Source organism: Haemaphysalis longicornis, unplaced genomic scaffold, assembly GCF_048455015.1.
Source record: "Haemaphysalis longicornis isolate Haplotype H1 unplaced genomic scaffold, Haemaphysalis longicornis Haplotype H1 scaffold_33, whole genome shotgun sequence".
NCBI classification, from domain to species: Eukaryota; Metazoa; Arthropoda; class Arachnida; order Ixodida; family Ixodidae; genus Haemaphysalis; species Haemaphysalis longicornis.
The window spans coordinates 2,477,225-2,504,558 of NW_027526346.1; the positions used below are offsets into that span (position 1 = coordinate 2,477,225).

The window sequence follows — 27,334 nt, forward strand, 5'->3', positions numbered from 1 at the left end:
CGTGGACGGGAATGGAAATGCACCGGGAAAAGTTGGAGAAGCGGGAGCCCAGAAAAAAACGCGCGCAGAGAGAGAAAAAAGGGGCACGACGAATGGACAGCAGACTGAGAGGAAACAAAACGACATAATAGCGCAAAGAAGTGTGGACGAGCGGCGCTCCAGGAAGAAACTGGCGTCGTCAGTCGCGGCGCGGCGACGCTCGCGAGCGTACCCGAGTCCGGATAGGAACAGCGCGCAGGCCGGCGAGAGGGAGACCGACCGAGAGGGAGCGATGAAGCACCCGCTCGAAAAAGACAGCACAAAGCGCGAAAAACGGTTTTTTCATCCGGTGGAGAGAGGAAGGGGAAGATATGAGCCTGTCGAGGAGGAAATCGGAGAATCCTGCATAGAAGGCTGTCCTTCTGATGCGCCATTGGCTCGCTGGCTCGTGACGTCGGCCCGGGGGCCGGCCGCGCCGTGGGCGTGGCGTCGGGGTCCGGCTACAATGGCGGGAGGCGGCTCCAGTGGCGAAGGCAGCCGCCTGGCCGCCTTATTTACCCAGCGGCTCAGCTCGGCTGCGGGTGCCGCTCGGTCGAAACTGCCGCCGTACGACGAGGACGACGTGTACGCGCGCGCGCGTGTTGTGTGTGTGCGTGTGCTTCGCGCGCGCGAAAACCAGCGAGCGAACGAGAGGTTCCGTTTTTCTCCCCCCTCCTGACTGACGACAACGGCAGTATTGTGGTCCGGCGGGTGCTCGGTGTCTTGGGTGCTTGTTGCCCGTGGTGGTGGTTCCGCGTCACCGCGCGCTCGAGGTGTGCGCGACGAGCGATGCGCGAAGAACTGCGATGACGGCCACAAGCATGCTGGGCCAGCACAAGGGCTACCAGGACGCGTCGTCCGGCTGCGGCGGCATGAGCAACGGGGCCCCCGCCGGCACGGCCGCGTCCATGCAGCCCCTGCAGAGCGCCGCGCCCGCGGGCTACAACATGGCCGGCATGGGCATGCACGCGGGATACGCGCCGCAGTCCTTCGGCAACGGCGCCTCGGCCATGGCCACCTCCGGCTCGGCCTGCATGTCGCCCTCCGTGGCGCCGCTGGGATCGATGAACTCGATGAACTCGCTGGGACAGGCCGGCATGAACGGGGTGTCGGCGGGTCTGATCGGCGGCCTGGGTCGCGACTTCCTCCCGGGCTCCGCGGCGGCCTCCGGGGGCCTGGCCGGGGGCCCCCCCGCGGCCCCGGACTCTCCGGGAGCCCTGCAGAGGGCCCGCGCCGACTCCAAGGCGTACCGGCGCTCGTACACGCACGCCAAGCCGCCCTACTCGTACATCTCGCTCATCACCATGGCCATCCAGAACAGCCCGAGCAAGATGCTGACGCTGAGCGAGATCTACCAGTTCATCATGGACCTGTTCCCCTACTACCGGCAGAACCAGCAGCGCTGGCAGAACTCCATACGCCACTCGCTCAGTTTCAACGACTGCTTCGTCAAGGTGCCCCGCACGCCGGACAAGCCGGGCAAGGGCTCCTTCTGGACGCTGCACCCGGACTCGGGAAACATGTTCGAGAACGGCTGCTACCTGCGCCGCCAGAAGCGCTTCAAGTGCGAGAAGCGGGAGGCTGTGCGCCAGGCGCAGAAGTCCAGCCCGGGAGCCGGCGGCCACCACCACCACAACTCCAAGGCCTCCAAGATGGCCGCCGAGTCCCCTGCGCACATGATGCAGCCGCCGCCCCCGCCGCACCACCAGCAGCAGCAACAGCAGCAGCACCAGCAGCACCAGCAACAACAGCACGCTCAGCAGCACCACTCGCAGCAGCAGCAGCAGCAGCACCATCACGCCCTGGCGCCCACGTCCAACCCTGCCATGCTGGGCATGGGCTACGGCTCGCACCAGGACCCTTCCAGTTGCTGTTCGCCCGCCATGGGACCGCACCACGCCCTACACGAGTCTTTGCTCAAGGTATGTTGTCCCTCTGCCGGGCACCTTCTTCCATCTCGAGGCGCCTGTAGGAGCTCTGGGGCGTATACATGAAGTCCTTGTTCTAATCGCACGCACATGCACGAACCCCAAGTACAGTGTGGCAAACACAAGTTAACTGCAATCTACTACAAACTGTATAAGATACCACACTCTCTTTGGGCAGCCCACTTAACCACTGTTCCTTGAACCGTCAGATGCGAACAGCAAATGGAGTTTAATACAAATTAGACTGGCGCGATTCTCTGGGACGAAGCACTTGGTCGGTCTATCGTAACAGGTAGAGCACACGACAGGTGCTGGACAAGATAAGGCCATTCTGATATTGGAGACACTTTAGCGCATGATTGTGCGCACGCCTACAATGGCTGTACGACGAATGTGCCCTGAAAATATCCTGCTCATCAAATACAGCACCTGCATGCCGTCCTAACGGTTCCTATCGATTTACGAGCAGGAGAACGACATGCAATGGCCCCAGAATTCAAGCATAGACACACTTAAGCAGGCACGCGCACTCACAATAAGCACGCGGATTAATGACTTTGTGCGCCAGTTAATTCTCTTGCGAACTACCTAAGGCTGCAGGAAAGAGTGGAAAACAACCGCCTGATCTAGACTGATGCCCCACGAGTGGACGTGCACTAAAAGTGAGAGCGGCAGAGACAAACAAGGGAAGATAGACTGTGGCAAACACATGTTAACACTGTCAGTAATCTTCTGTAGACTATACTATAAGATACGGCATGTGTCCCTGGACGGACCGCTTATTCACTGCTATTGGAGACTAAAGTTGAAACCACTTGAGACTGTCTTCTTCTCCTTCAAAACAGAGCGACCTTCCATATGGTTTCTTGAACGTTTTCGTGGTCCTGCGATTCGTCTTGTTTTATGCTCTGAGAAATCCTCACATTTTGAAAAAGAAAACATAAATAAAGTCATGAGCATATATATTCAACTCCGTGAGGGTGAATGACCAGCGAAGCTGTTTAGCGCATGACATATAGTTAGACGCTAATTAATTAAGTGATGTTTTAATCTGGCGAATGGCGTTATAAATTAACAAAGCTATCAAAAAGTGATAAGACATATATACTTGAGGTCCAAATCATGTTTTGAACGACCTGCGACTTTGTTGGTGACCGCGCACTAAATAGCGAACACACGCCTGGACGTTTGTTTTCGAACGCCTCGCACTTGAAACACACGTGAAGCATAGGGAGGTTTAGCTCGCTAACACGTTAAATGCGATACATGGAACCCTTGCCATATAAGCTTCGCTTAAAATGTGAAGAACTCACAGCAAAACAAGAAAACGCGCACATTAGAAATTAGGGCGTTCATTCCTTCCAATAAGTCTATAGCACCGCACGTCCGTAGAAAAACTTCACTACTATTGCCATTTCGTTCCGGTTATAAATTATTGTTGTCTCCTGCAATACTGGCCACCCAGTTAAGTTCTACACATGGCATTTCCCGGAGCCGTCGCTTCTCAGCCTAAGTGAAGCGTTGTTGAAGGGTTGCAGAATGTGTGCGTGTCATTTGGATGCATTCCAACGAACGACGCAGAATACCTAGAGTCGAGCTAAACCTCCTTGGGATAAACAGACCAGACAAAGTTTGGGTCCCCTAGCTTTATTTCTGCGATCATCCCAGGTTTCAGCTCGCTAAAGCAGACGAGGCAGCCTGTGGTTATAAAAGATGTCTATACTCTACAGCGTATACGTCAAGCGCTAAACGAACTGTACTAGCTCCACGACGTACCTATTCTTTGGACAAGCGGCTCACTGATACGCGAAAGCGTGGAAAGATTGCCACGTTTGTTTCGAATAGAAAACGAAATGAGTGCAGGGGCTTCCTATATCGATTAACCCTTTTCCTTCGACGCTTCCAATTCCGATAAATCCCCGTTGTTGGAGGGGGCTCTGATTAGCTCTATTGTTCCGACCGCAGTTCGCTTCGTCGCTATTGCAAGCGAAAAATGATGTTTCCGCGTATTAACTGCTGAAAGGGCCGCCGCTGGACCCTGCTCATCGCTTTCAGAGCACATTGAGCAATGCGCAAACGCACGCACTAATGCGCGCTAACATGCACACACGCACGCACGCACATTTTGATGGTCGCTTGCGCTTGTCAATGGGTTGCTTCAGTGATGTGGCGCGTTGCTAACTAGTCCAGGAAAGACAAAGATCTGGACATTTCATCATCATGGTCATCGTTACCGTTAGCCTGTTTGCGTACTTCCAACGAATTGCAGAATATCCATGAGCATATTCTTATGAGATGAGAACGCGGAAGCTTGCCAGCGATTGAACTTCGAACGATGTCGACTCCATATCGCAGCCGCCACTAATATGATACGGTGCGTTTCTATACATCAGGTTCAAACTACGCGCCTTCGGCCAACTCGCGCCACCTAGTGAATCAGCCAGGGTGTAGAGCCCAACCACGTGCACAGAGCTGCGTCAGGTTGAAACTACAGAATCGGGCCTTTTACTCGTGTTTAATCCTCCTCTTTGTACCTTTCTGTTCACATTTAGAGCACCTCGAACGCCGTGCTTTGCGGGGCGTCGACGTGAGGTAGTGTATAAGTCATTTGCCTGTCACCATTCATCCGTGAGTTCGATTACCGCTGATGCCAGCTTTGTTTTGTATCTCGACGGCGTAATTTGTGTGCGGCAGGTGATGGAGCTGGCGTCATTTCCGGTGGGAGAGGTCACATGATTTCTGGACACTGGTTTTTCGGAAGCCGAATTGGACAGGCTCTTTCCGAAAGTGAAAAATTGTTCCACGGATACGACAACCGTGTTGCGCAGATTATTTGCTCGTGATTTTAGACTTTACCAAGCGACGAGTCACAGAACAAAATAAAAACTATGCTGGAAGCCTTGAGACACCGTAGGATGATAAATATAAGTTACAATAAGTCTGATCGACCGGTTTATGTTACAAGGTCACTCATGGTGTAACGATTCCGAATAAAGAAACAAAAACACACATCAATGTTGTTTTACGCGAACGTCGGTTTTCATCACGCCACTTCCGCACATACTCAATAAATCTGAACATTAATATTTGTTCGAGTACACACACTCGGCCTTTAGACTTCCGCCTTCACACAGGAAGATTGTCCGGCGCCGACGGGCTGCGTTCGTAAAAGCAAACAGTACTTGATCTTCTCTATCGATATCAAACGCAAAGAAAAACCTCTCGAAACATTCGCTGCTCCGATATCTCCGGCAAACTTTCTCTTCTCGCTACATAACAGTGCTGTATGCAAATCGCCGTTTCGAGAGGTTTATATTGCGCGCCTACGCATTACGCTGCCCCCTTTCCCTCTCTCCTTCTCCGTCTCACGTGGTTATCCACACAGCACGCGATCTCCCACTGCACCATTACAACGCCCTCTCCTACGTGTAGAGAGGTATTCGCGTTAATCTTTATAGGCAGTCGTGTATGTCAATATTTTCTCAAGATTCCGCGCTTCTCTCATCTGTGTCTACACACATGTGTCTATTTATGTGAGTACACGTCGGCTAGAGTGTGTGCCTAGTTGCTTATCCACGCGTGCGTGTATAGACTCAGCTCTGTCACTGACCTTGTTTACTGTGCGACTCGTGCACAGATGTGTTCCCACTGGCCCGGTTCCCCTCCGTGGTTTTGAGACAAGAGTCCGCTTGTAATATATGTTATGCCAGCGAGAGCGTCAGCATTAAGTACACGTGTGTAAGTGTGCATGTACACGCACACGTATATCTCCCCTTTATGCCTCCCTGCACGCGTTTTAACGATGTGAGTGAGCGAGGATTTTCACGGAGAGAGAGAGGGAGGGTAGTCCGAGTCAGAGGCAGCTAGCGAAAAGGTGAGATGCACAATTAAACTCACCAAGAAATTCTTCGGGACGCTTCAACGGCCTCTTTACTGCTGCATCGGGTTTGCGTCTTTCTTGATTGATTGATTGATTGATTGATTGATTGATTGATTGATTGTGGGCTACGATTGACTGCGTTGCCGACGCAACGCAGGCGACGAGGCGCGCCGTAGTGGAGGGCTCCGGATTAATCTTGACCACCTGGGGATCTCTAACGTGCGCCGAAATCTCGTACACACAAGGGTTTTTCGCTTTCCTCCTCAATCAGAAAAGCGTCCGTCGCGGCCGGGAATAGAGCCCGCGTCCTCGTGCTCAGCAGCACAACGCCTTAGCCACTGAGCCACCGCGGCGGGGCGCATCTCATTCTTCGCTTTCGTTTCTTGATAGTTTGGTTCTCTTCGCTGCATTCTTCGCACCCTGCGCTTCCGCCTCGCTTGTGTATTTGCGTGGTTGACAGCGCTTACCCAGCGCAGAAACGGGCGGAATAAACATGACGTAGAAGCGTTTTCAATTACGAGACACCGCGCGAATTACTTCGACAGACACCCTGGCGACACTGCACTCCACTTACAGGGTGATCAAAGTTAAGTCCACAGGTTTATTTAAAATTGGGCACTGTTGTGACCGGGAAGGCCGACCCGAGCCGAGCTCCGTCGCCTCCGACATACGTGTGGTAGCGTGGTTTGAAGGGAGCGGCCAGCCGCTGTTGCAGCCGTGAAGAAGTCCAGAAGCCGTAGGCTAACGTAACTATTTACTTCATAGCGAGAGGTGAGGCGAAGCCAAAGAACAATGCCCCGACGGGCGAGGTAACAGTACAGGACTCGACCAGAGTGACAACATTCATTCACTGCTCAAACAGGAATGAAAATACGGCACTTAGGCGGGGTCTATTTATACCCAAAGCGCTAACGGTCGAAACAGGGTTCCCTCTAGATTGTGCACACGCCCCGAACGTCACAGAAACACACAACGCTCTTTCCAGAGTTCGTGAGCAGTCGGTAGTAGCGGCGCACGCTGAGTACGAGAGAGGGGAGAGAGGAGGTCTCTCCAGCGAACGCGGGGCTTCTGTGTCCTTGGGGCAGGTTTGGGCCTGTTGCGTCGGCATGCCATCGAATCTTGATCGCGCCGATAGATAGGCGCCAGAGATCCTGGGCTTGTCGAGGCGTGAAAGCGTGAGACACCGACAGGGAGGGCCTGCCTGAAAGTCGCACGTAGTGGAGGCTTCGCCGCACACCTGAGGAGTATTGAAACGAAGCACAGCGGCGGGCTCATACGTAACAGCACTTAGATTTACGCGAACACCAACTTTACAGTAAAGTTATGCGCCCAGGGGGACACAGAATGACGTGTAACTATTTATCTCAGTAGCCTAATTAACTAAAATTGAACAATTAGCTTTTTAGTGGCGGCAGTAAGCAGGCATGTTTGTATTGAAGAGTTAGACGTAACCTTGTTTCTACACAGTTTACTTTGGCAGAATTCTTCCAGCGCATCCGTACTCCGAGATATCGAACTGCGAAGTTTAATTGCCGTTCGCATAAGTACGCATGCAAGGCAGTGAGGACCGCCACAAAGCTCCTCCCTTTTGGTACGTGCCTGCTGTGTACGGTGTTTAGTTTGACAACGGGGTGGGGCATAGGCAAAAGTGATAACTGCATTTCTCTTGATCTCGGCTAGCGAAATCAGGAACAACAGCTATTCCGCCAACAGCAGTTCGCGATTACGCAAGCCAAAAATGAAAGGGTGTCAGTTATCGCTTTTGCCTATGCCTCCACTCCGTTGTCAAACTAAACGCCGTATACGCAGCAGGCACGTGACAAAAGGGAGGAGCGTTGTGGTGATCCTCATTGCCTTGCATGCGTATACTTATGCGAACGGCAATTAAACTTCGCAGTTCGATATCTCGGACTACGAATGCGGTAGAGGAATTCTGCCAAATGAAAATGTGTAGAAACAAGATTCCGTCTAACTCTTCAATACAACCATGCGTGCTTACTGCAGCCACTAAAAAGAATTTTCTTCAATTTTAGTTCATTAGCTCATTGAGATAAATAATTACCACCTCATTCTGTGTCCTCCTGGGCGAATAATGTCGCTGTAAAGTTGGTATTCGCGTAAATCTGAGCACCTAATTTTAAAGAAACCTGTCGACTTAACTTTGATCCCACTGTGTCGTCATCATCATCACCAGCCTATCTACGCCCACTGCAGGGCAATTGCCTCTCCCACTAATCTCTAATTATCCCGGTCCTCTACTAACTGCGACCAATTTAGCCCCACAAACTTCTTGATCTCATCTGGCTATCTAATTTTAAACGTTGCCAGGTTCATAGTCCAATGGCGGTTTGTCCGACTAAAGGGGTTCTTAGCACCCTTTGCTGCGTCACAAGTCTGACCGCCACCGTGATCAATTGCTTCGCAGCCACTGGAGACTGAGGGCCGGGAATTAATTGGAGTATTCATGGGAGGTTGTGGCCATTACTACACCAGGGGGGCCAATCGTGCTCTGGTGAGGGAGTGCGTTACCGGCAATGGTCGCCGGGATCAGGCCGCACCCCAAACCTCATTCTGCATGTATACTTCCCGACAATTGGCGTTCGCCGTGGTTGGGCTGCACCTGTTCTCTTCACATGCCGTCACGTGCACGTCTTCCCCGTTGGGTGCGCCGTCACATTCCCAATGACGCACGAAGTATAGACACACTTTTAAGCAGCCAGCACGTGGAGCCACCGTGGCGTCGGGTAGCGTGCTCGTATCATCGCACTTCGCGGAAGGCCGGGTTCGATTACTACCCAGACCGAATTGCCCCAAATTTTCTTTTCAAAGCGATTAATTCACATTTTTTACAGGAACCTAAGTGAGGAATCTACCTTCAATATGAGCTTTTTTGACGCGCCTTTGTTACTATTCGCGCATCGGCCATTTTTGGTGCAATCCGACAACAACGACGCCGGTATTTTTTGACTCCATGTGGCCCATAATGCTTTCTCATGAAAACAAATAGCAGGCACTAGCGAGCTCAGCTCCAGGAGGAGCTTGTGACTCGAACAGCTGGAGTCGCGACCATCGGGGTCGCAGCCACCGCGCCCTAATCATTTCGCCAAAAAAAGTCTCTCTCTCTCTCTGTGTCTGTGTCTCGCTCTCTTTTTCACTCTTTCTCTGTCTCTCGCTGTCTGTCTGTCTTTCAACGGGGCGCTCCCCGGATGTAAAAACATTGCTGGAAAACACTTCACCCTTATGTCGACAGGCGCTGCAAGAAAGAACAACTATACCGCTTTCGCGCCCACGCCAACATCTCAGCCGCACAAGCGTAGGTGTCCTCTGAACCTTTCTCGCCTATACATATATTTTTTCGTAGGCGGAGTCATTGCACAAGTGTTTCTTTTTATATGTAACTGTACGGATTTAGGGGGCTCAAATCGACTTGAAAAAACGATGGCTAGGTGGCGAAGTTAGAAAATTGGTAATGAAGAATCGACGCTGAAAAAAAGGCTGAGGCTAGCGAACGCGTACGCTTCGCATAAAAATTTCTGAGCGTATGATAAAGGGGTTAACGTTCCAAAAGCGGAGCTGTTGTTGTTGACCGTAATGTGTACGGCGTCATCAAAAAATTCCGGGGCATAGTTACTCTCGCCGTGTACCGCGCTCGTGAACACGCGCTTTACGAGGGGCGCCGGGCGTCGTCCAGGCTTGCGCATGGTGCTCGCAAAATAATGCCAAGGAAACAGTTCACGTGCGTCCGCGCCTTCAGGAGGGAGCACAGGACAGCTCTCGCTACAGACGACCAGTTCGCGAAGCCGGTTGCCGCCGGTTGTAGTGCGCGCTGATAAATGTGAAAGCCTGCGGACAAAACGATCCGGTTCCGCCAGTCATGCATGGGGAAAATGACGATGTGGATGGATATGACGATTACTACTATACTAGCACAATGGAATACGATGACGGCACATGTAAATAAACATTTTCAAACCTAATCCAACACGTGGTGGTGTGTCCTTCAGTGCTTGCATAGAAGGAAATCCGCTAGCTTCGCTGTGGTTCAAGCCTTGCACGACTTAGTGCAAGATTCGCCAAATTTGGGGAATTGCATATTAATCAAGAGAGGAGTGAGACAGGGCGGCGAGGAGCGTGATGGGTGGAAGCAGTGAGCGGGTAACGGCGCTGCAGCCCATTATGGCGAATGTGCTCTTCCGACAGCTTTCACATTGAGTGGAATGGCTTTAATTTTTTTGTTTACAGTTTTTTCGTCTAGAGTATTTTTGTTTACAGTTTTTAGACAGCCTACGGGAATTAAATTTTAAACATGGGGGTTAAATGTTAATGTTTTATAATAAGTCGTATTATTCTCTAGCAATTCGTAAATAGTCGAAGACAGTATAATAGACCGCTTGTGATCACACAATCTCTTTTTATTTGACGTTTTATATTGTACATGACAGTATTGTGCATCGAGGGGAAATTTCATGTTAAGTTGAGTCATTAGGCTTAGTTTCAAGTGGTCATATTCCTATACTACGCTTCTAAGTATCCTGGAAAGTATCCTAGGTGCTTATTTTTGCTTGCCTTGTGGCAGCGCACCTGCCACATATTATTGGTCTGTATTGAATAAGGCTTGCAGCATTACACTAGTGTATACGGTATTGAGCTCGTGAGTTACAACAATTACGCAGCATGTAAGTACAGACGGGTACTGCGCTATAATTTTTAGATTTGTTTAATTTGTCTTAAGAAATTTATGAGCCCAACACCATGTACTTTGTATGGTTTCTACACAAATAAAAATTAGCAAAAACAATGGTGAGACGTTGCTACGTTTGAAACTTTATAATTTCTGATTAGCCATCTTGTTTGGTGAGATATATGTATAGTTTCGGGACATCGAAGTTGAATGTTTAGTTGTGTAATGTAGTTTAATTTATTAGTATTTATTTCTTTCACAATACTCCAGGCCAATATGTGCTGGCCCAAGGAGGAGTGGATACATCAAAACATAATTGTAAAAAAAAAAAACAACAACAGACAACAACACAAAAGAAACAAAAGTTAAGAAAGGAGGTGACGCTTCAGGTCACCAAGAAACCTATTAGAATGAAAGACGTCACAGGGCAAACAATTCCAGTTCTCCACAATTCCAGTTATCCACAGTTCTAGGGAAAGAACTATATTTAAAAGCATTTGATCGGGCAAAAATTGGGGTTAGAGCATGTTCATGACCATGGCGAGTTCGTCGTGCTGATAGCTGTTTAACACTGTCAGGGAGATCAATTTTTTATCTTACCACACAAACAATTGTAAAGAAAGGAAAGACGACTGAACTTACTCCGAGCTTCTAAAGTAGAAATGACGTTTAATTGCATTATGGTGGTCGGGGAATCAAGCCTGCGATATTTGCCAAAAAGAAACCTAAACTGCTTTTCTGTTAATACGTTCCGGATTCATAATATCTTTCTTGGTATACGGATCCCAAATAATGGAAGCATACTCAAGCTCTGAACGAACACAGGCATTATAGGCTAGAATTTTAGTGCGCGAGGGTGCAGATGCTAGTTTTCTTTTTCGGAACCGTAACTTACGTAATGCGGATGTGGTAATGTCAGATATGGGGGTTGTCCAAGTTAGCTTGCTTGTGAGAGGCAACCCAAGCTACTTATATTTGTCTAAGTTATTTATGTTAGTACCTGTTAGAGTATAGTTTAATTGACTAGGACTTAGTTTCCCGGTGATACGCAGTAGCACAGTTTTTTGGTGTTTAACTGCATGCCCCCGCTCTGACACCACTTGTCGATTTAGCGGCATTTTCTCCGAATTATGTGGCACAAACTATTGAAATGTCATCAGTATACGTCTAAAAATGAGACGATAGCGGAAGTAGGCTCGAATGTGTTTTTTTTAGATAAAGAAGAAAAAATTTCCAAAAAAGAACTTTATATTTGATAGACAGTGATCTCCCGACAGCTAGTACCCGTCAGTAAAGTACTTCCCGAAAAAAAATTCCACAAATATTTCGCTAAACCAACTTAGTTTCAATTTTTGAGTTGATATACTGTGCCATGAACTCTAGCAAATGCTTCAATCATACGGAGAAATAGCAAAATCAAATTTTGTAGCTTTAACGCAGCATTAACTGAGCAATTCAAACACCGGTTTGTTGCTAGTTCGTGCCACATGTATTTGGGGAAAATACCGCATTATAATTGTTTCTGGAATTTATTTATTGCGTAAAAATTCCGCTATGTGTAAATATAGTCGTACAATTTAGTTTATGAATGTTTTCTCTCTCACTTCTACTAGCATAACGTAGTCAAATATTTATAGCTTATGGAGCAGAAAGGCTGCCGTGATGTTGGAAAGTATTGCTTTTTGTCAGTTTGGATGATACCGCTCCGGAGTTTGACGGCGTTCGAATCCGTAGAACTTGAGTTTAAGTGCGCCCTCATATAATAACTACAGAAAGAAACCGTTACCGAAATAATAATGCATATATTGTATCTTACGCAGCGTGCTATTCGAGGACACTTTGTTACGTATAATGTTAAGGCAGTTATTAATGCAACACAATTACATGCCCAATCACTAAAAAAATCGAGTGTTCTAGTTGACCGTCCACAGCGGATGGTACCAAAAGTCGCCGACAATACAGAGAGTACCAACACGCTAAAAAAGCTTGAATTTACGTCATCGCCAACGCAAACGAAACTTTATTCTTGGGCAGACGAAATAGAAAGCAATATAAGCACTGCGGCACTTGGTTTCACCAATTTGTTATCTTTGCTACTGAAGCGTTAATATCAATGGTCGTAATCATTTGTGCAATAATTTAGCGCGTGGTTCTCTGCTGCTTCACTGGAAAATTTCAATCATTAAATTTCAATAAACGAAGTGTTGTGGACTTGTTGCGTGAGGGTTCGGATGCTGACGACGCCACGCGACATGCCGCAAAAACGACCGCAAAATATTGTTGAACTTTCCCTTGTTATGTTCTTAGAGGGCCCCTGTACACCTAAGAAAAGCTTGTAGTGTAAAAATATTAATGCTTGAAATGCAAAACTGGGGTACAGACAAAAAAGTTTCTTTAGAAAACCATACGGGACTCAGAAAACACATCGAAGAATAGACTGCGCTGCACAGCTTTGATCTCACGGTTTTTACTCGTCTGGTCTGTTCGTGCGACACATGTTTTGTGTATAATTTTGTAAAATAGGTCTAACAGTTTTACTTAAAAAATATCAAAGAGTCTGGGCGATCGCTATATCAAGCGGAGTGTTATAGTTATACTGCAGCATGTAAGCAAGAAGGCAATGAATGAAATTATACTTTTATTACAAGGGGAAGCTGTTGTTGGCGCACCTCGCGAAGCCATTGCCGGTTCTCCTTTCACCATGTGCCGTTGCTATGGAAACGACGATATAAGGCGAAAGCAGTCGCGCTGGCTCAGATGGGCCGCGCGTGTAGAAGTGTGAAACAATGTGGTTAGGGTAAAAGAGAACATCGGGGTAGTCGTAGGATTCGCTTGAATCGCCCCTTCCTTTCCCCGTAAGTAGGCTACACTGTCATACAACTACTTGAGCACAGGCAAAATTGTATTCTAAAGTTGTACCGTAGCCATTGAAAGTCGTTGCAAAGTCGTAGTGGCAGCAACGTCGTTGCGTAAGGTATCAGCGGCTGCTGTTTTTCTAATTATCGCTGCCAATAGTGGTCTGCCAATTTCGGAGGAATCCATTTAACACGAGAACGTATGCCATACATTTTTAACCCGTTTTACGACTGGCGGGGAAGTTTATGTCATTTTCTCAATAGCTTTTTTGTAATTATCGTCGACTGCGTACGGTCAATGACCGGAAAAGCGACACCTGATCACTAATCAAAATAAACGTGTCAAAACACGTCGAAAAGGGTGGCGGAGGGGTATTTGACTCATGAAGCGGTGAGCGGCTTTGTTCGCAAAACACAATATGAGCCCGTTGGTAATAGCATCAACTCGCAATATGAACCCCACCTTTGGCATTCCCCGCATACAAAACGGACGGGAAAATGAGGGGGAGGTCTTGATGAATTACCATTTGTGGCTACGGCGAAGGATGTTTACTTTACACAAAACATGCATGGAAACGTGCAACGTGTTCAGCAAAAGGAATAAGGGGTAAAATCGCAAGGATGAATGACCATTTCGTAACCACCACGCGAGCTTGTCTTGAACATGTTACTGCTACCAACCTCATGGTTGCGTGATGATTCCCATAGCGCAGGGTGTTGTACATACATACCCGGATGTCACGGAAAAAGCGCCTTACTACGGGAACGAATGGCGTCGGATGACCTCGCATGCTGCGTTCCGTTGGCGAAGCGCCAAAACGAATTCATGATGTAAAGTATAAAGGCGGGGATATGTCTCGTTTGTTTACAAAGCCATTGTTTATTTAAAACAGCTCCATCCGCGACAAACGCGTTGCGTTGCGTCAATCGTTCCTTTTACCCAACACATGCTGTGACTCTGACGTTTTGGTCGAGACAAGATAGCTGTAGTTTGGAGGAAATTGTTTTCTTGCTCCGTTCTGCTTAGTTGTTTAAAGGGGCCTTGAAGACGAAACAGACACTTGGTTCTTTCAAAAGACTGCATTGGCACAACGACAATCATGCCAATTTTTAACGCAGATCTCCAGCAATTAAGCATAAATTTCAAGAACAACAGAAAGCAGTAATGACTCACGGGCCAGTTTCTGGCGAGGTCTCTATGGCATCAGAAGATCTGGTTTGACCGATTGGTAGTGACAACCCCCCCCCTCCCCCAAAACAAAAAACAAAACAAAAAAAAAAAAAAACGTCCAAAATACGTAATCATGGGATTGTATGGTGGTGCCCATAGTTTCGTTTGATTGTGCCACATTGTGTCGCTTGAATTGAAATGTGCGGTCTGCACACTGACAACTGTTCTTTGCATTCTTCCTATTACGTATCTGCTGACATCGAGTAGCGCGAAATTCGAAAGTGTTTAATGTTTGTTGCCGCTATTATTCGGTTGGAACAATGTCTTTTGGGGCTGGAATTGAGCATGTTGGCAAAGGCTTACTTTTTTTGTATTTGTTTTGTTTTTTGCTTGCTTATTTTGTAAAGTTGTATTTTTGTCTCTGTGATTCCTTTAATTAGGCTTAATTGTTTACAAGTTGACGAGTGTGCTCAATCCTTTGTTCTTATTTTATTACACCCTGTAAAGGTTCCTAGTGCGATACTAAATGTCTTTTAATCTCCAGCAGCTTCTATAATTCATCCTGCCATCCTGCTCCATTCAGTCATTCTCGTCGGGTTTCCGTTTTGTGCGTGCGAATATTAAGAGTTAGGCATGTGACCGGTCATGTACAGTGCGTATTTATGAGAACACAAGCGGACTAGGAACATTCTTCGTTTTATCAAGAAGGAAATGGGTATAGAACGTGACTTTGTACCACGTCCTCAGTTATCCAAAGGAACTATGGAATTACTGTGACTGGCTTCTCCCAACAAAATCCTTGTCTTATTCTTTGTACCATCAAATTCTTGCTCTTTTTACAAGTTACATTTTAGAGAAAGCGCACTGTGCGCCTTAACCTTGCGAAGTATACGATGATGGTTTTCGAACAAAACACTTTTGCAATAAACAAAAAAAAATCAAGAAAAATTATAACCCCTTTCTTCAGGGAAAAATGGTTACACCGAAAAGCTTTTTCTATATGCAAACTGAGACAAATCAATTAAAGAAAAAAACCCACACTCCCAAAGTCACAAATCCCAACTGCCGAAGTCCAAAGCCAAAGACTACTTCAACTCAGCGGAAATCCAAAGCCAACGCCCGCGCAACAAACCAAATGTAAATGCTGAGTGACTCGAACACGATGATGGACTGTTCATCATCATCAGCGACTCTATTACAGTGCGAATGTGTCTCCCAGTGCTATACCGAAGCGTTTTTTGTGCGTAAAGACCTCCCATTGTATATGCGTGTGGTGTGATTGACGTGCCTTTGTGGAAACCCACTGTGTAAAGGTGGCTTTCCAGCAGTGCGTTTTAGCCTAGCCACATCGCCTTTAGTGAGGAATAGAAAACTTCGCTTTAATACCGTGTCGGAACGGTGAACCGGATACAAATAGACGTTGGCTTCGTAACGCGAGGGAACCAGGTTCGATTCCGACAACGGGAAGCTCTCTTTAGAGGCGAAGCCCCTTAGGGGCTGGGGCTGTTGGCGTCTCCTGTCGTCGTCGTCGTCGTAATAGTCGTCTTATGTAGTCACGGTACTGCAACACCGGGGCACTCGTTTACGCCTCGCGCTGGAGCGCTTCGTAACGCGTACTAAAAACACCAGGACACTAGTTTACGCCTCGCGCTAGAGAGCTTCGTGCTTCAAAGACAAGAAACTTTTACAGCAAAGCTGTATACCTCTACGCCCACGGTTTCATCTCCGTGGGCAAAAACGCCAAGGCGCCAAGAGTACACTTGTACACTGCATGCTTCACCTCCTCACCAGGTTTCACGTTTGTGGAGTTGGCCCGGAATTTTTTCTTGAGGCGCTTGGTTTTTTGGAACACCATGAAGAGCTTGATGTGTCTTTGTGGAAACCCGTTGTAGAGGTGGCGTTCTTGCAGCGCGTTTTGGCAAAACTACATCGCCATCAATGAGGAATAGAAAGCTTCGCTAAAAAAATACCGCATTACGCCTGCAAGTGGGCATTTCTGCATATAATTTCTTGGCAGGGGTTGTCGCACGTTCAGTGAACTAGAGTGCACATGTGTTGACAGCGCCATGCGCGCTTTCGAGCATTGATGATCGCACTCCGGTGAAACGAGAACATGCATGCGATTCGTGGAGTGTTGCATCGCTTGATTCCCGGTGAAACCCCACTACCACCTTCAGACACTTTACCCCCGCTTGAGCGCTTGCGAACCAGCAGTGCGGGGAAGCTCACTTGCAAGCTGTAACTCAGTTGTGGTTGTCGTTTTGGCCTCAAGAAAAAAACTATTTACATATTGTCTCTTGCACTGATGACGAACGCGGCGTTTCAGTTCGGTGTATTTGTTTTAGTTTATTAATGGCGAGATCGTGCGTGCGCGTTGTCACGGCAATGGAGCTTTACTTTAACAAACGTTTAATTAAGTCAAACGAACGTTTTCTGGAACCCTCCTGCAAGAAACATCACTTCACCGAATAAGGTTCTCTTAGATGAGCCTTGCGTGTTTCGCCGTTCTCCTCAACATTCAACATCCTTAAACGAAAACGGGACATCATCATATAAAAAAAATTGGCTGGTGATTACGATACTCCCTAATGTGATATTTGGGCACAGCAGCAGTGCGCTGAGGCAGAACTCACTCGTGGGTTTTCTCGACGGCAGCTACGGTGAGCCTCTGCGTGGGCGGCGCGAATTGCGTCTCAGGAAGGAACCGCAAAGTGCACCTTAAGCGAACGCACATCATAGTCACGCGCACGCCCCCCTCACGTTGTCGCCAGCGTCGCGCAGACGAGCGTCTCGTGCGGGCACAGCATACTGCCCCTCCCCACTCCCCGACCGCACACTTTCGGAGAGCGCTTGCACCACCAACGCGAACCGTCCTCCCCTCCCAAATTCGCGACACTCTCCTCCTTTGCTTTCTTTCATCGTTCGCTTCTTCTTTAACTCGTCGGTCTTGCCATCGTTCTCTCGGTAACGACGACGGCGACGCGGATCAGCCCACAAACGGGCGACAAAGGGCAGCGCCCTGAAAGATTTCCTTTCGGAAGCATTCCATAGCACAGGGCATTTCATAGCAGTATGGAGAGGTGGCCGTTTACATCAGAACACTGCAGGTGAAGGGAATTGCGGAACCAAACTGGTGAAAATACAAGGATCAAATTAAGCTAACTACTTAAAGTAGTACAAATGTAAATGAAGACGCGAATCTGCGTAGACGTCAATATAAGGGCTGCCAGTAAAATAGCCGCATCGTACGAGGAAGCACGATATCTGGACGGTGTACGCCCACGTGAAAAAAAGAGAACGTGAGGCAAAGTGAACCATCGTAACCCAGGGTTTCGCCTTCAAGTCGTCTTAATTTAAGGAGAACGTAACAGGCCCTACAGGTGATTCTTTCCGATTCCCTGAATCGCGTTCATTCGAAGCTCGGCCGCAGGACGAACACGTGCGACCGCCGCACGGACAACACACGGACGAAGAAAGTCTTTATGAGTTAGTACGTTCGCCGGGGTCTTTTTGAAATTGCTCCTCAGAGGAACAGCAGTCGCCGGTAAGTTCGCCGCACGCGGCGATTTTAGCAAGTTGCTGCCTTTCGTGGTCCCTCGAAGCGCTACACTCCCATTAAAGCGGTTGCATCTTATCATCATCATACTAAAAATAGTTTATAGCACTGCAAGTTTTCCGAGACACCACTTAGACGTGGCTGTGAATGTAATGGTTCAGTTTATGGTCTGGACAAGTAGAATTAGAGTGCTGCAGCAGCGGGATAAAGACCTGAAAGTATAGATTGGAAGGGAATGCCTGAACTCCGGGGCAGACAGAAAAAAACAAAACAAAACAAAAAAAAACACCACATCCTCTGCCGTGTGGTTTGTGTTTTCCTTCTGTCGTTCCCTGAGTTTACGAACTCCCTGCGAATCATGTCAGACACGCGAAGTGTCATCTTTTGAGGGTCTTTTAAAGGCTCTTTAAAATGTCGAATGGTTAAAGAGGCGGAATAATTTTGCGATGGAACACTGTGCAACGTACTTTCCTCTAGTGAAAATCCTAATTACATCGGCAGGACACTTTGCAGAATCATGGACTGCGTAGTCAACGCGACAGTGGAGACAAAAGCAATGGAGAGCGCGACTTGTCTCAGCAAAGTATCTAAACGGTTCAGATACGCTGTCAAGGGTTGTGTGACAGACGCCGCCAAGTTAAAACCTGAACGCGACAGGTTGCCGTACTCAGCGCCGTAGCCAGAAATATTTTCCGGAGGGGGTTATGGGTTATCAGAAGGGAGGAGGTTTTTTTTGAGCACTAAGTCTGGCTCACACGCTGCCTGAAAAAAAAAAAAAACTTTAGAGGGGGTTCGAACCCCAAACCCCCCCCCCCCTCTGGCTACGTCCCTGGCCGCACTTATTGGAAATTTTTTCTCATCCCATGCTTGGATACTTAGAAAAAGGGCTCAACAATTGGCTAAGGCGAAATGTGAGAACGTTACATGGAAAACGTGGCGTTTCTAAGTGAATGCTCCAGATATATGTGTTATCTGCTTCGATATTTTTCGTCTCGCTGCCTCGGTTTGTTTTCTTTTCCTGTGTTATGTTATTCACAAAGAAAAGTTTATGACGGCTCAAGTTCCATCCATGGACTTGACTAAGCAGCAGCCCTTTCTATGTAAAGTATAATGGGGCTGCCGGTGACAGCCACTATAGCGTTCGCCCTTTATTGGCAGTTTGTGCAATATCTGCCTTTACAGAGCGCCTCCCGAAGCTGCCATTGCACTTGTACTTGAAGGGGAGCACCGTGACGCCTGTAGGCACTCATAGGACTCGTTTTTAATGTAACGCGATATTTTATACAACCAGCTTCTGCAGTTTACATTCACCATGTTTGTTTACCTGTAGGAGGGTTCTCCTTACGAACCAATAACAACTTGCCCATGTCCGTTGTTGAAACGAATTTAAGAACTTGCTCTTGGTTTACGCCCAAACAAAACATGTTTTCCCGGTGAAGGTGGCTTTCTTCCATTATTAGTAATCTTACAGTGAGGCACCCTTTACAGGCTTACCAGAGCGCACGCCGGTGGGAAATTTCGAAACGCCTGCCGTGAGCAGTAGCTCCGATAGAGAGATAGAGAGAAGATAATAGACATTATTTTAGGGGGGGGGGGGAGAGTTTTTTGCCCGGCCGTGGGCGTAGGCAGGCTGCTGCTGCTGCTTCTGATGACGATGAAGGTATGGGGTTCCATGTCTAGGACCCCACATTGACTGGCCCTACCTTGAGTCCGGTTGATGAGGCGGAGCTGCTCTTCTCTGTCAGAGCTGGGCAGGGCTGCTTCCACAGCGCACTTGAGGTGTTGTTTGTTGTTGCGGCTTCACCCCAGCTACATTCATTTGTAGCACGGGACAGCGTCGGATGCTTGCCGCAGCGTGGGCATTGAGATTAGTATTTTGGGGAGTAGATGAGGCTGAACTTGTGTAGGTTAGGAAATGTGTTTCTTCGATGATGCCTCCACGAGATGGCCTCCTGAGCGTTGAGTTCCGAGAAAGATGGCTATGTGATGCTCGAACACCGACTTATTCTAGAAATTCTATCCTCATTATTACTCCAGAGACAGAACTGAGTAATGGGGAAGCAAATGAATGAAGGCACAAAATTCATGATTAGCCCTGTACTACTCAAACAATGCAAACAATAGATAAAAATTATAATGCTTTATTACGTCATAGTGTGTTATTCAAAGAATAAAGAAACACCCAGATTTTTTTTTCTCCCAGAATTACAAAATTACCTAATGAAACATAAACACATAAAAACTAAGTATATATATACATACATATATAATGTAGGTATATGTATGTATAGCTACATATAAAGTAGGTGTTAATGTACCAATACCCCGTTAAAAAGTGTATCATACATACTATGAAATTAGGTGTAGACGCGCCGGGCACGCTTACAATGGAGGAATCTCTTTCAAAGTGCATCTGGGACTTCATGCGGCGAGTTATAGACGTATCGTTTTTTTCTTTTTTTGAAAAACTCTTAGGAAGTGTTAGAAATAATACAGCAGGCATTTCTTGACGGTCGAAACGCTTCAGGTGCGAGTACAAAAATTTGAAAGATGGCGTACATTATATGATACGTTGGGCATTACAGGGTCAGGCAACTCTCAATGGTGCCTGATATCTCCGGTTACCCCTTGATCAGCTAAATTAAACTACTCTTCGAAGAGCCGCACTGTTTGTCGCAAATCTGTCAAAAGTGATCGATGTCCGTTTCGAAACTCCCTCAGTGTGGCACTGCGGTAGGTCCTCTTGTAAATGGGAGAGGAAAATGATACCTAAGAGCAGTCGCAACAGAAGGAACTTACAAAACATGTAACGTAGTATTATTACAACATTCCACAAAATTAAACACTAATACTATGATTTGATGATTGAAAATAGCACACATATCTTAGTTATTGGAGAAATTGCGAAGATTCACGGCCGAAAATAAAGATAGCGAACACAGAAAGGAAGACGAAACTAAGAAGAAATAACACGAAGTCATTTGATGCAGGGAGCCAAAATGGGGTGTTATACAAGGATGACTTTAATAAGTGATTGTCTGTATAATGAACGTCAAAGTAGTTTTCGCTGTGGTAGCCAAGTCGTTCCATAATTTAATGGGAGCAAAACCAGCAGTCTGCTTACCATAGTTAGTTCTGACTTTAGAGAGGGAAAAATCATGTTATAATGAAAATTGCGTTAAGTAAATGTTGGCGAAATCAGTTTTACTGATTATAAAAAGAACCTTTCAGTAGTAAATCTATAGCCGGTCATTCCAGTACTATACATAACTAGTTTATCTAACGGGAGCAAATCTAGGTGTTGATATTGTCAAGTGACATGGTAGATTAAAGAGGTGAATGTCATGACTCGGGTGCCTTTGTTTTGAATTCGCTTCGAAGGAAGTAAATAAATGTAGTAAGTTGCGGCCTAGGGGTAGATGAAATAGGTAATGGGAGTGCAAATAAAAACATAATCAATATTTCTAAGCCTAAGCAAGCGCGAATAATTTCTTGCCTTGATTAATACTGTTAGTAAGGCACCTTTTTGAGAAAATTATGGAGTTGTTAAATTTGAAGGAGCAGTCCAGCTCAGAACCCAAAAAATGATCATCGATCAGTTTGCCACATGGCGTCAGACCCTATGTAAACGGGAACGGTTGGACTTAAAGCCTTCAAACGAGATTATAACGCCAAAAATTTAGTTTCGGACGAATTGAATAATACACCGTTGTTTTGGAGCAATGAACAAATGTTACTGATATCGTGGTTGAGGGGCGTAGTAAGACTATTAATAGATGAGTGTGACATGTAGGTGGCGGTGTCATCACCGTAGAGTAGGCAATCGATAACGACACTTAGGCAGGCCATTAATGCACAATAAAAATAAAAGTGGGCAGAGAATTCAACCTTGAGGAACGCCTATGTTTGTGCTTTGGTGCCCGACCACACAGTGATTACACGGAGTTCCGTACCGGGTCGGATTCCAGTGTCGGAGTCACGAACCCTAAAATGTGTTGCCAACTTGCAAGTAACACGCTTTGTCCTCTTTCTCTCTGTCTCTCTCTCCCGTCGCAGGTGGACCCCCACTACAACCCGTCAAGCCACCCCTTCTCTATCAACAGCATCATCGCAGCCAACGAGAGCAAAGCGGACCTGAAGCTGTACGAGATGTCCCAGTACGGTGGCTACAACCCGCTCTCGCCGCCCATCACGGGCCACACGGCGCTGCCCAACGACTCCTCGGGCTACTACCACCCGTCCCTCTACTCCATGTACCAATCGGCCACGCCGAGTCTCTGAGATGAGGAACTGCGGGACTTCTGAGAAGCCTCCTGCCGCAGAAGCCTCCCGCCTACCGCCGCGGAGCAGCACCACCCGCCGACGACCGCTCGGCGGTGGTTAGTGTCCGCACCGTGACGACGCCGAGTTCCCGTGCCGGCGATCCGGCCATCCCAGAAGAGCGCTGGACGACAGCGATGTGGCGCATGCTGTTCAACCGAGCCAAGTGCAAGACAGCCCCTTGTGGTCTTGAAGAAGAATCACGCTGAACCCGTCCTGGAGGAGGGCACGGCGGGCCTCTAAGCCTCGTCTGAAGACAACTTCGTCAAAAGACAACTTCAATGCCTGCCTGATGGAACAAGCGGTCGTGGAGAGCCATGCTTCCTTGTACGGCGACGTGACCGCTTACACCATTCATAAATTCACTCCCGTTACCGCGTGGACCGTTAGCTGTGAGGAACTGTTCCCAGCAGCAAACATTATCCACGGCCGAGAGCCCGCGTGGAGGAACGCCAGACGAAGCCCTTCTGAAGATTCGTTGCGGTCTGTAATAGTGCGTCAGTATTCAGAAGCCAATACCACAGGTTGTCGAGTTCAACAGGCCCTGTTCGACACCCTTTGGACCTGGGCTTGTCAGCGCAAGATCAGTCCCCGGACTTCCACGCATTGTGGCATGACGTCCGATTGTCTACATCACAGGCTGTCAGAGCTTTTTGACCTGTGCATATGCCAGCGAATGCCACTCAGAGAAAGAGGGAGTAGGAAGGCGGCGGGGCACTTGACACCAAGATGAATAGATAAAAGCAGGAAAAAAGGCCATGTTGCGACCATGAAAAGCAAAAAAGCAAGATAGCGATGTATTCCAAAAAAGAGCGAACATAGGGCTGTATGGAGTCACTTCTTACGCTTGCAGAGTCTGGTTACAATGGGAATTGTATACCCGGGTCCAATATTTCTCTTGCTCAGCCTACGAGTAGCGAACAAATATTTGAAAGCGTTTTAATTGTTAGGCGAGCTTTTGGCTGGAACCCAAAAGCGAAGGTTCGAGAAATGGCACATAAGAAGACGGCGAGTCGCTACATTTCGCTCTTGGTTCATATAGACCTTTTCGTTTTCTTCATCCTGAAAGTAGGCAGTTTACCACAGGGCTACGCCAGCGCCAGTTCAATTGGCGCTATCGACAGGGTGGCTTAACTGTGCATCCACACCACAGTTCAGGACATGCGAGAATGTTTTCAATCTTTAAAAGATGAAAGCTGTACATTGTGTACCACTGTTTGGTTTAAACGGCTGCGCATGGCGACGCCTTGCGATTGGTTCCAGCTTCCACGTGCAGCCGCTAGTTCGATCAAAGCTACGTAGTAGCTGCGTGTTTTGACGAAATACCCGCTCGTTATTTACAGCGTACCCCCTTACACATGGGCTACTCGCTTCAGAGACGAGAAAGCGGCCGCATTGGAGGGGAAAAGAGAAGTGATAATTCTTATGTGCCGTGCAGACTGAGGGAACTGTATCGGTCGAAGTTGATTGGACAATCTACCGTGAGGTACGCTTTTCGTAGCTGCGGGAATCGATGTTCTGGGAGGCCCGAATGCAAATTCGAAATTGGTTAGCCTTATGGGAACCGCCCCCGAAGAGAGTGCTGAGCGTCGCACTCGCACGAATAGGACGCGAGCAGCCGCGGAGTTTGTCGAAAAACGATCGCGGCGCTTTATGCGATTATGGCGTGCGTTTTACTCGAGGTCCAAAGGGTTTCTTGCTATATCTGCAGTTGTTGCCATGGAAACGGAAATGTTTACGGCGCCGGTGACACTGACCGATCGTGGCTCTCATCGGAGGCATTACAACGACGTGCACGCCCCCGCAACAACGATTTTGGTCGCCACATGAGACAGGGCACGGTAGATCGCTATCGTGCGCCACCAGTTCCGAAGGTGATTTTTCATAGCCGTCAAAACTTGCGCCCTGACATATGTGATTGGCTCGCGATGATCGTAGGCCAGGGACTCGCCTGATTTGAATATGTTTCGGTCATTGGGGTAGTTTGTATATTTATGCGCCAATAAATATTGGAAGCAAGGAAAAATGCGAGGGGAGTTATTTAGCCCGCTGGAGGTCTTAAATGATTTATTCGCTGAATTGCTGACAATGCAGACGAGACCACACAAAGCAACCGTAATCGCTCGCTGTTCAATGCAAGCCCTTCAAATCTGAATCTTTAATCGAAACTTATTCGTAATTCAGAAACCAACGCAACGGCGGCTTTCCAGCAGCTCAATCGAAAAACACAAGAACGCTATTTCTGTCGTGGCGAGTAAGAACTGGTTCGCTAAACTATCAAAATTGACAATAACCAGACTCCCTAAAACCCAGTTTTTGAAATTACTTCCACATGCCGTATTGTTCGTTACTCTTTCTATCGCTAACAAAAACTGTGACCCTATAGACTCTGCAGGTGGCGCTGTAGCTCCCTGAAAATGCAGCCTGAAGCCGTAAATGGTATCCAAGCCTGAAACAGTCGAAGAAAGAGAACAAAAACACAAGTAAATGAAAATATCCTCTAAGCGTTGCGGCGAAAGCTGTGGCCTCTTGGTGTGGCTATTTTTGTGAATTCGAGGGTACTTGAAGAAGTGCAAATCACACCGAAGGCTGGGAAGCCACAAGACGTCAACATTCTGCCATTTTTGTTTTATTCTTTGGAAAGAACCTCCTAATGAACGAAACAAAAGAATAATTTCTATCATTACGAACATCGAATGTCCCAATTCTTGGCCAGTCTGAAAATAACCCTGCCTCGCAACCTACGAGTCTTCTTGCGGGGTACTTCACGTCGGATATGAACCAATGAAATGCATGAAGCAAGTTGTTCACAAGACAGAGGCTACTGCGTTACATGATTGGACATTGTGGAGCCTTCGCACATCCATAAGGGACTAACGATCGCGTTAAGGCTCTGAAAACACCAAATCATCCGACCCAACAATCTTAATGATACCCAAGTTATTCCGATCTCCGGACAAAATCAGCGAGGTTAAATCCATGGAATACGTGATCCAACAGTCCCCATCACAGGCGCACGTTTACGAACGTGGCACCAATGACGTCATCGACGCTTTCCCTGCGGAGTGGAGCACAACAGCGCGTTCAAGCACCCCGTGTGCCGCAAAACCAGCAATCGCGGCCAACGCGAGTGATTCGGATCAGCAAGGGTGGCAAGCCACGCGAAAGTTGTTGAACCCCCGCGCTCGGAGCCCACATGGTCCTTTCGACGCCACACACAGGTGAAACAACTACGAGACAGCGCCCTGCCAGAATTTGCAGCAGTGTTTCCTCCGCACCGTGGATGTGGTCATCTGGTCTCGCCTCGCGTACACCCGAACGTGACGTCTTAGACTCTGCGCACACGGGCGAAGACATTCTGTGCACACACGCGTGTGTTGTCCGTGTACTTACACTGGTGAGCGTTCGCGATGCCCAACTTCGTCGTCACGCACTGAACTAATCGGCGAGTGCGTTTTGTGTAAAGAGAGCTGGAACTTGTACATAGCAGATCATAATTTATATTTAATGAGAGCGAGAAAAAACAGGGAACTTGGTGGGAAAACGGACGTACGGGAGAACCGCGGCGGGGACATTTGCTGGAGTGACAGCCGCGGATGCCCCACACAAGTGATGTTTGGCTTTCAGCACAGAGCCTATCGGTGTGTGTTGGTCTGTCGAAGAACAGAACGGCGGAGTGCTTGCGTGTGTGCGTGTGTGTTTATTTGTGTAAGCATGAGCCCTCGCTTGGAAAGGTGACGAAGCCTGGACTGACTGCAGCTGCCGAGTGCGTGTTCGCTTTGTTTTGTTTTGAAAAAGAGAGACAGTATGGCCGATGCATTTACGGCGCCTATGTTTGTATACAGAGTCCGCAGCTTGCTGCTTGAACGTGTACACTGTGTGACTGTACATAAAGACGTATATAACCAATCCGTATTCACGTCTATGTTTGGTTCCTTAGCGTGTGACGATGAGAAACAAGCAATATCACCGGGTGGGTCTTCGTAATACGTGTTGTTGAATTCTTGCTGATGCTCATTTGAGATTAACCCTTGCGCTCTTGTCACGTAGGCAGAAAATTCTTTCTCACATGTAATTGGACTCCGTCGCTGGTAGTGGTTACATAAATCTTTCAAGAGATATTTTGTAGAGTTCTTACAGATCCACAGCGTGCTTTCTAGGACACTCAGCGAAATGGTTTAATAGGGGTTAATTCAGTGATATATACGAGTCCACGCATAATGAAGGGATTATATGAAATTTGAGCTCACGCCCAGAATAGCGAATGAGCGGATAAATCAAATTTCAGAGGCATAACCATCAGCATAATCTTGCGAACAATGCATCACCTCAGGTGTGTGGTATTGCATGGTCGAAGCGGCTTTACTTTACTTCGTCCATGGCCAGTCAAATCGCTAATCTTCTTTCGCCTTGGGTGTAATCAGTTCTCGCTGCCCCCCTCATTTCACGGAACAATGTTTCTCTATTTCAGGGAAGATAATGATGTGCGTTCATTAGATACAGAACCCCGTTCAGCCATGGCCAGCATGCGAACAGTAGCGTCGAAGAAATTAACGCATTATACATGACAAGAAAGCACTACATTGCACCCATGGAGAAGGATTGACAACACACCTTTTCTTATTTTTGACTGCGCCAGGTCAGGTATACTTTATTGTCAGTTGCTGACTGAAGAGTATTGATTCCTGGGAGAGTGGTGTCAACCCCTTTATGTCAGGCCGCCGGCAGCAGGAGTCCGCTGGCCTTGCGCAGCGTGCTGAGTTGTCCTTGTACTGGTGCTTGGTTACTACGCAAAACGGCCTTCCATTGCTTAGGGATAGTAATGGCTGTGTGTGTGGTTAATGTGAAGGATTTCTGAGGCCAAGCCCACACCATGTGCCTTGGGGAGGAAGAGGACATTTGGCACCGTTTGTATGCTCCTGAGT

General features: G+C 47.7%; 1 protein-coding gene across 1 annotated transcript; it reads left to right on the forward strand.

Annotated features, from left to right (window-relative positions):
• The first annotated feature begins 233 nt into the window (after window positions 1–233).
• LOC144177880 (silk gland factor 1-like) lies at window positions 234–26,324 on the forward strand. The gene is made up of 2 exons (XM_077705459.1): window positions 234–1,940; window positions 22,146–26,324. Exons 1-2 carry the CDS (start codon window positions 825–827, stop codon window positions 22,368–22,370), a joined length of 1,341 nt encoding a protein of 446 aa, XP_077561585.1. The 5' UTR covers window positions 234–824; the 3' UTR covers window positions 22,371–26,324.
• The last annotated feature ends 1,010 nt before the right edge of the window (window positions 26,325–27,334 follow it).

What these genes read in the sequence shown, in the direction of transcription:
- LOC144177880 (XM_077705459.1), top strand. Translation starts at nt 825, where the DNA reads ATGACGGCCACAAGCATGCTGGGCCAGCACAAGGGCTACCAGGACGCG. An exon ending in TACACGAGTCTTTGCTCAAG is followed by an intron (nt 1,941 to 22,145) that starts GTATGTTGTCCC and finishes CTCCCGTCGCAG; the next exon opens with GTGGACCCCCACTACAACCC.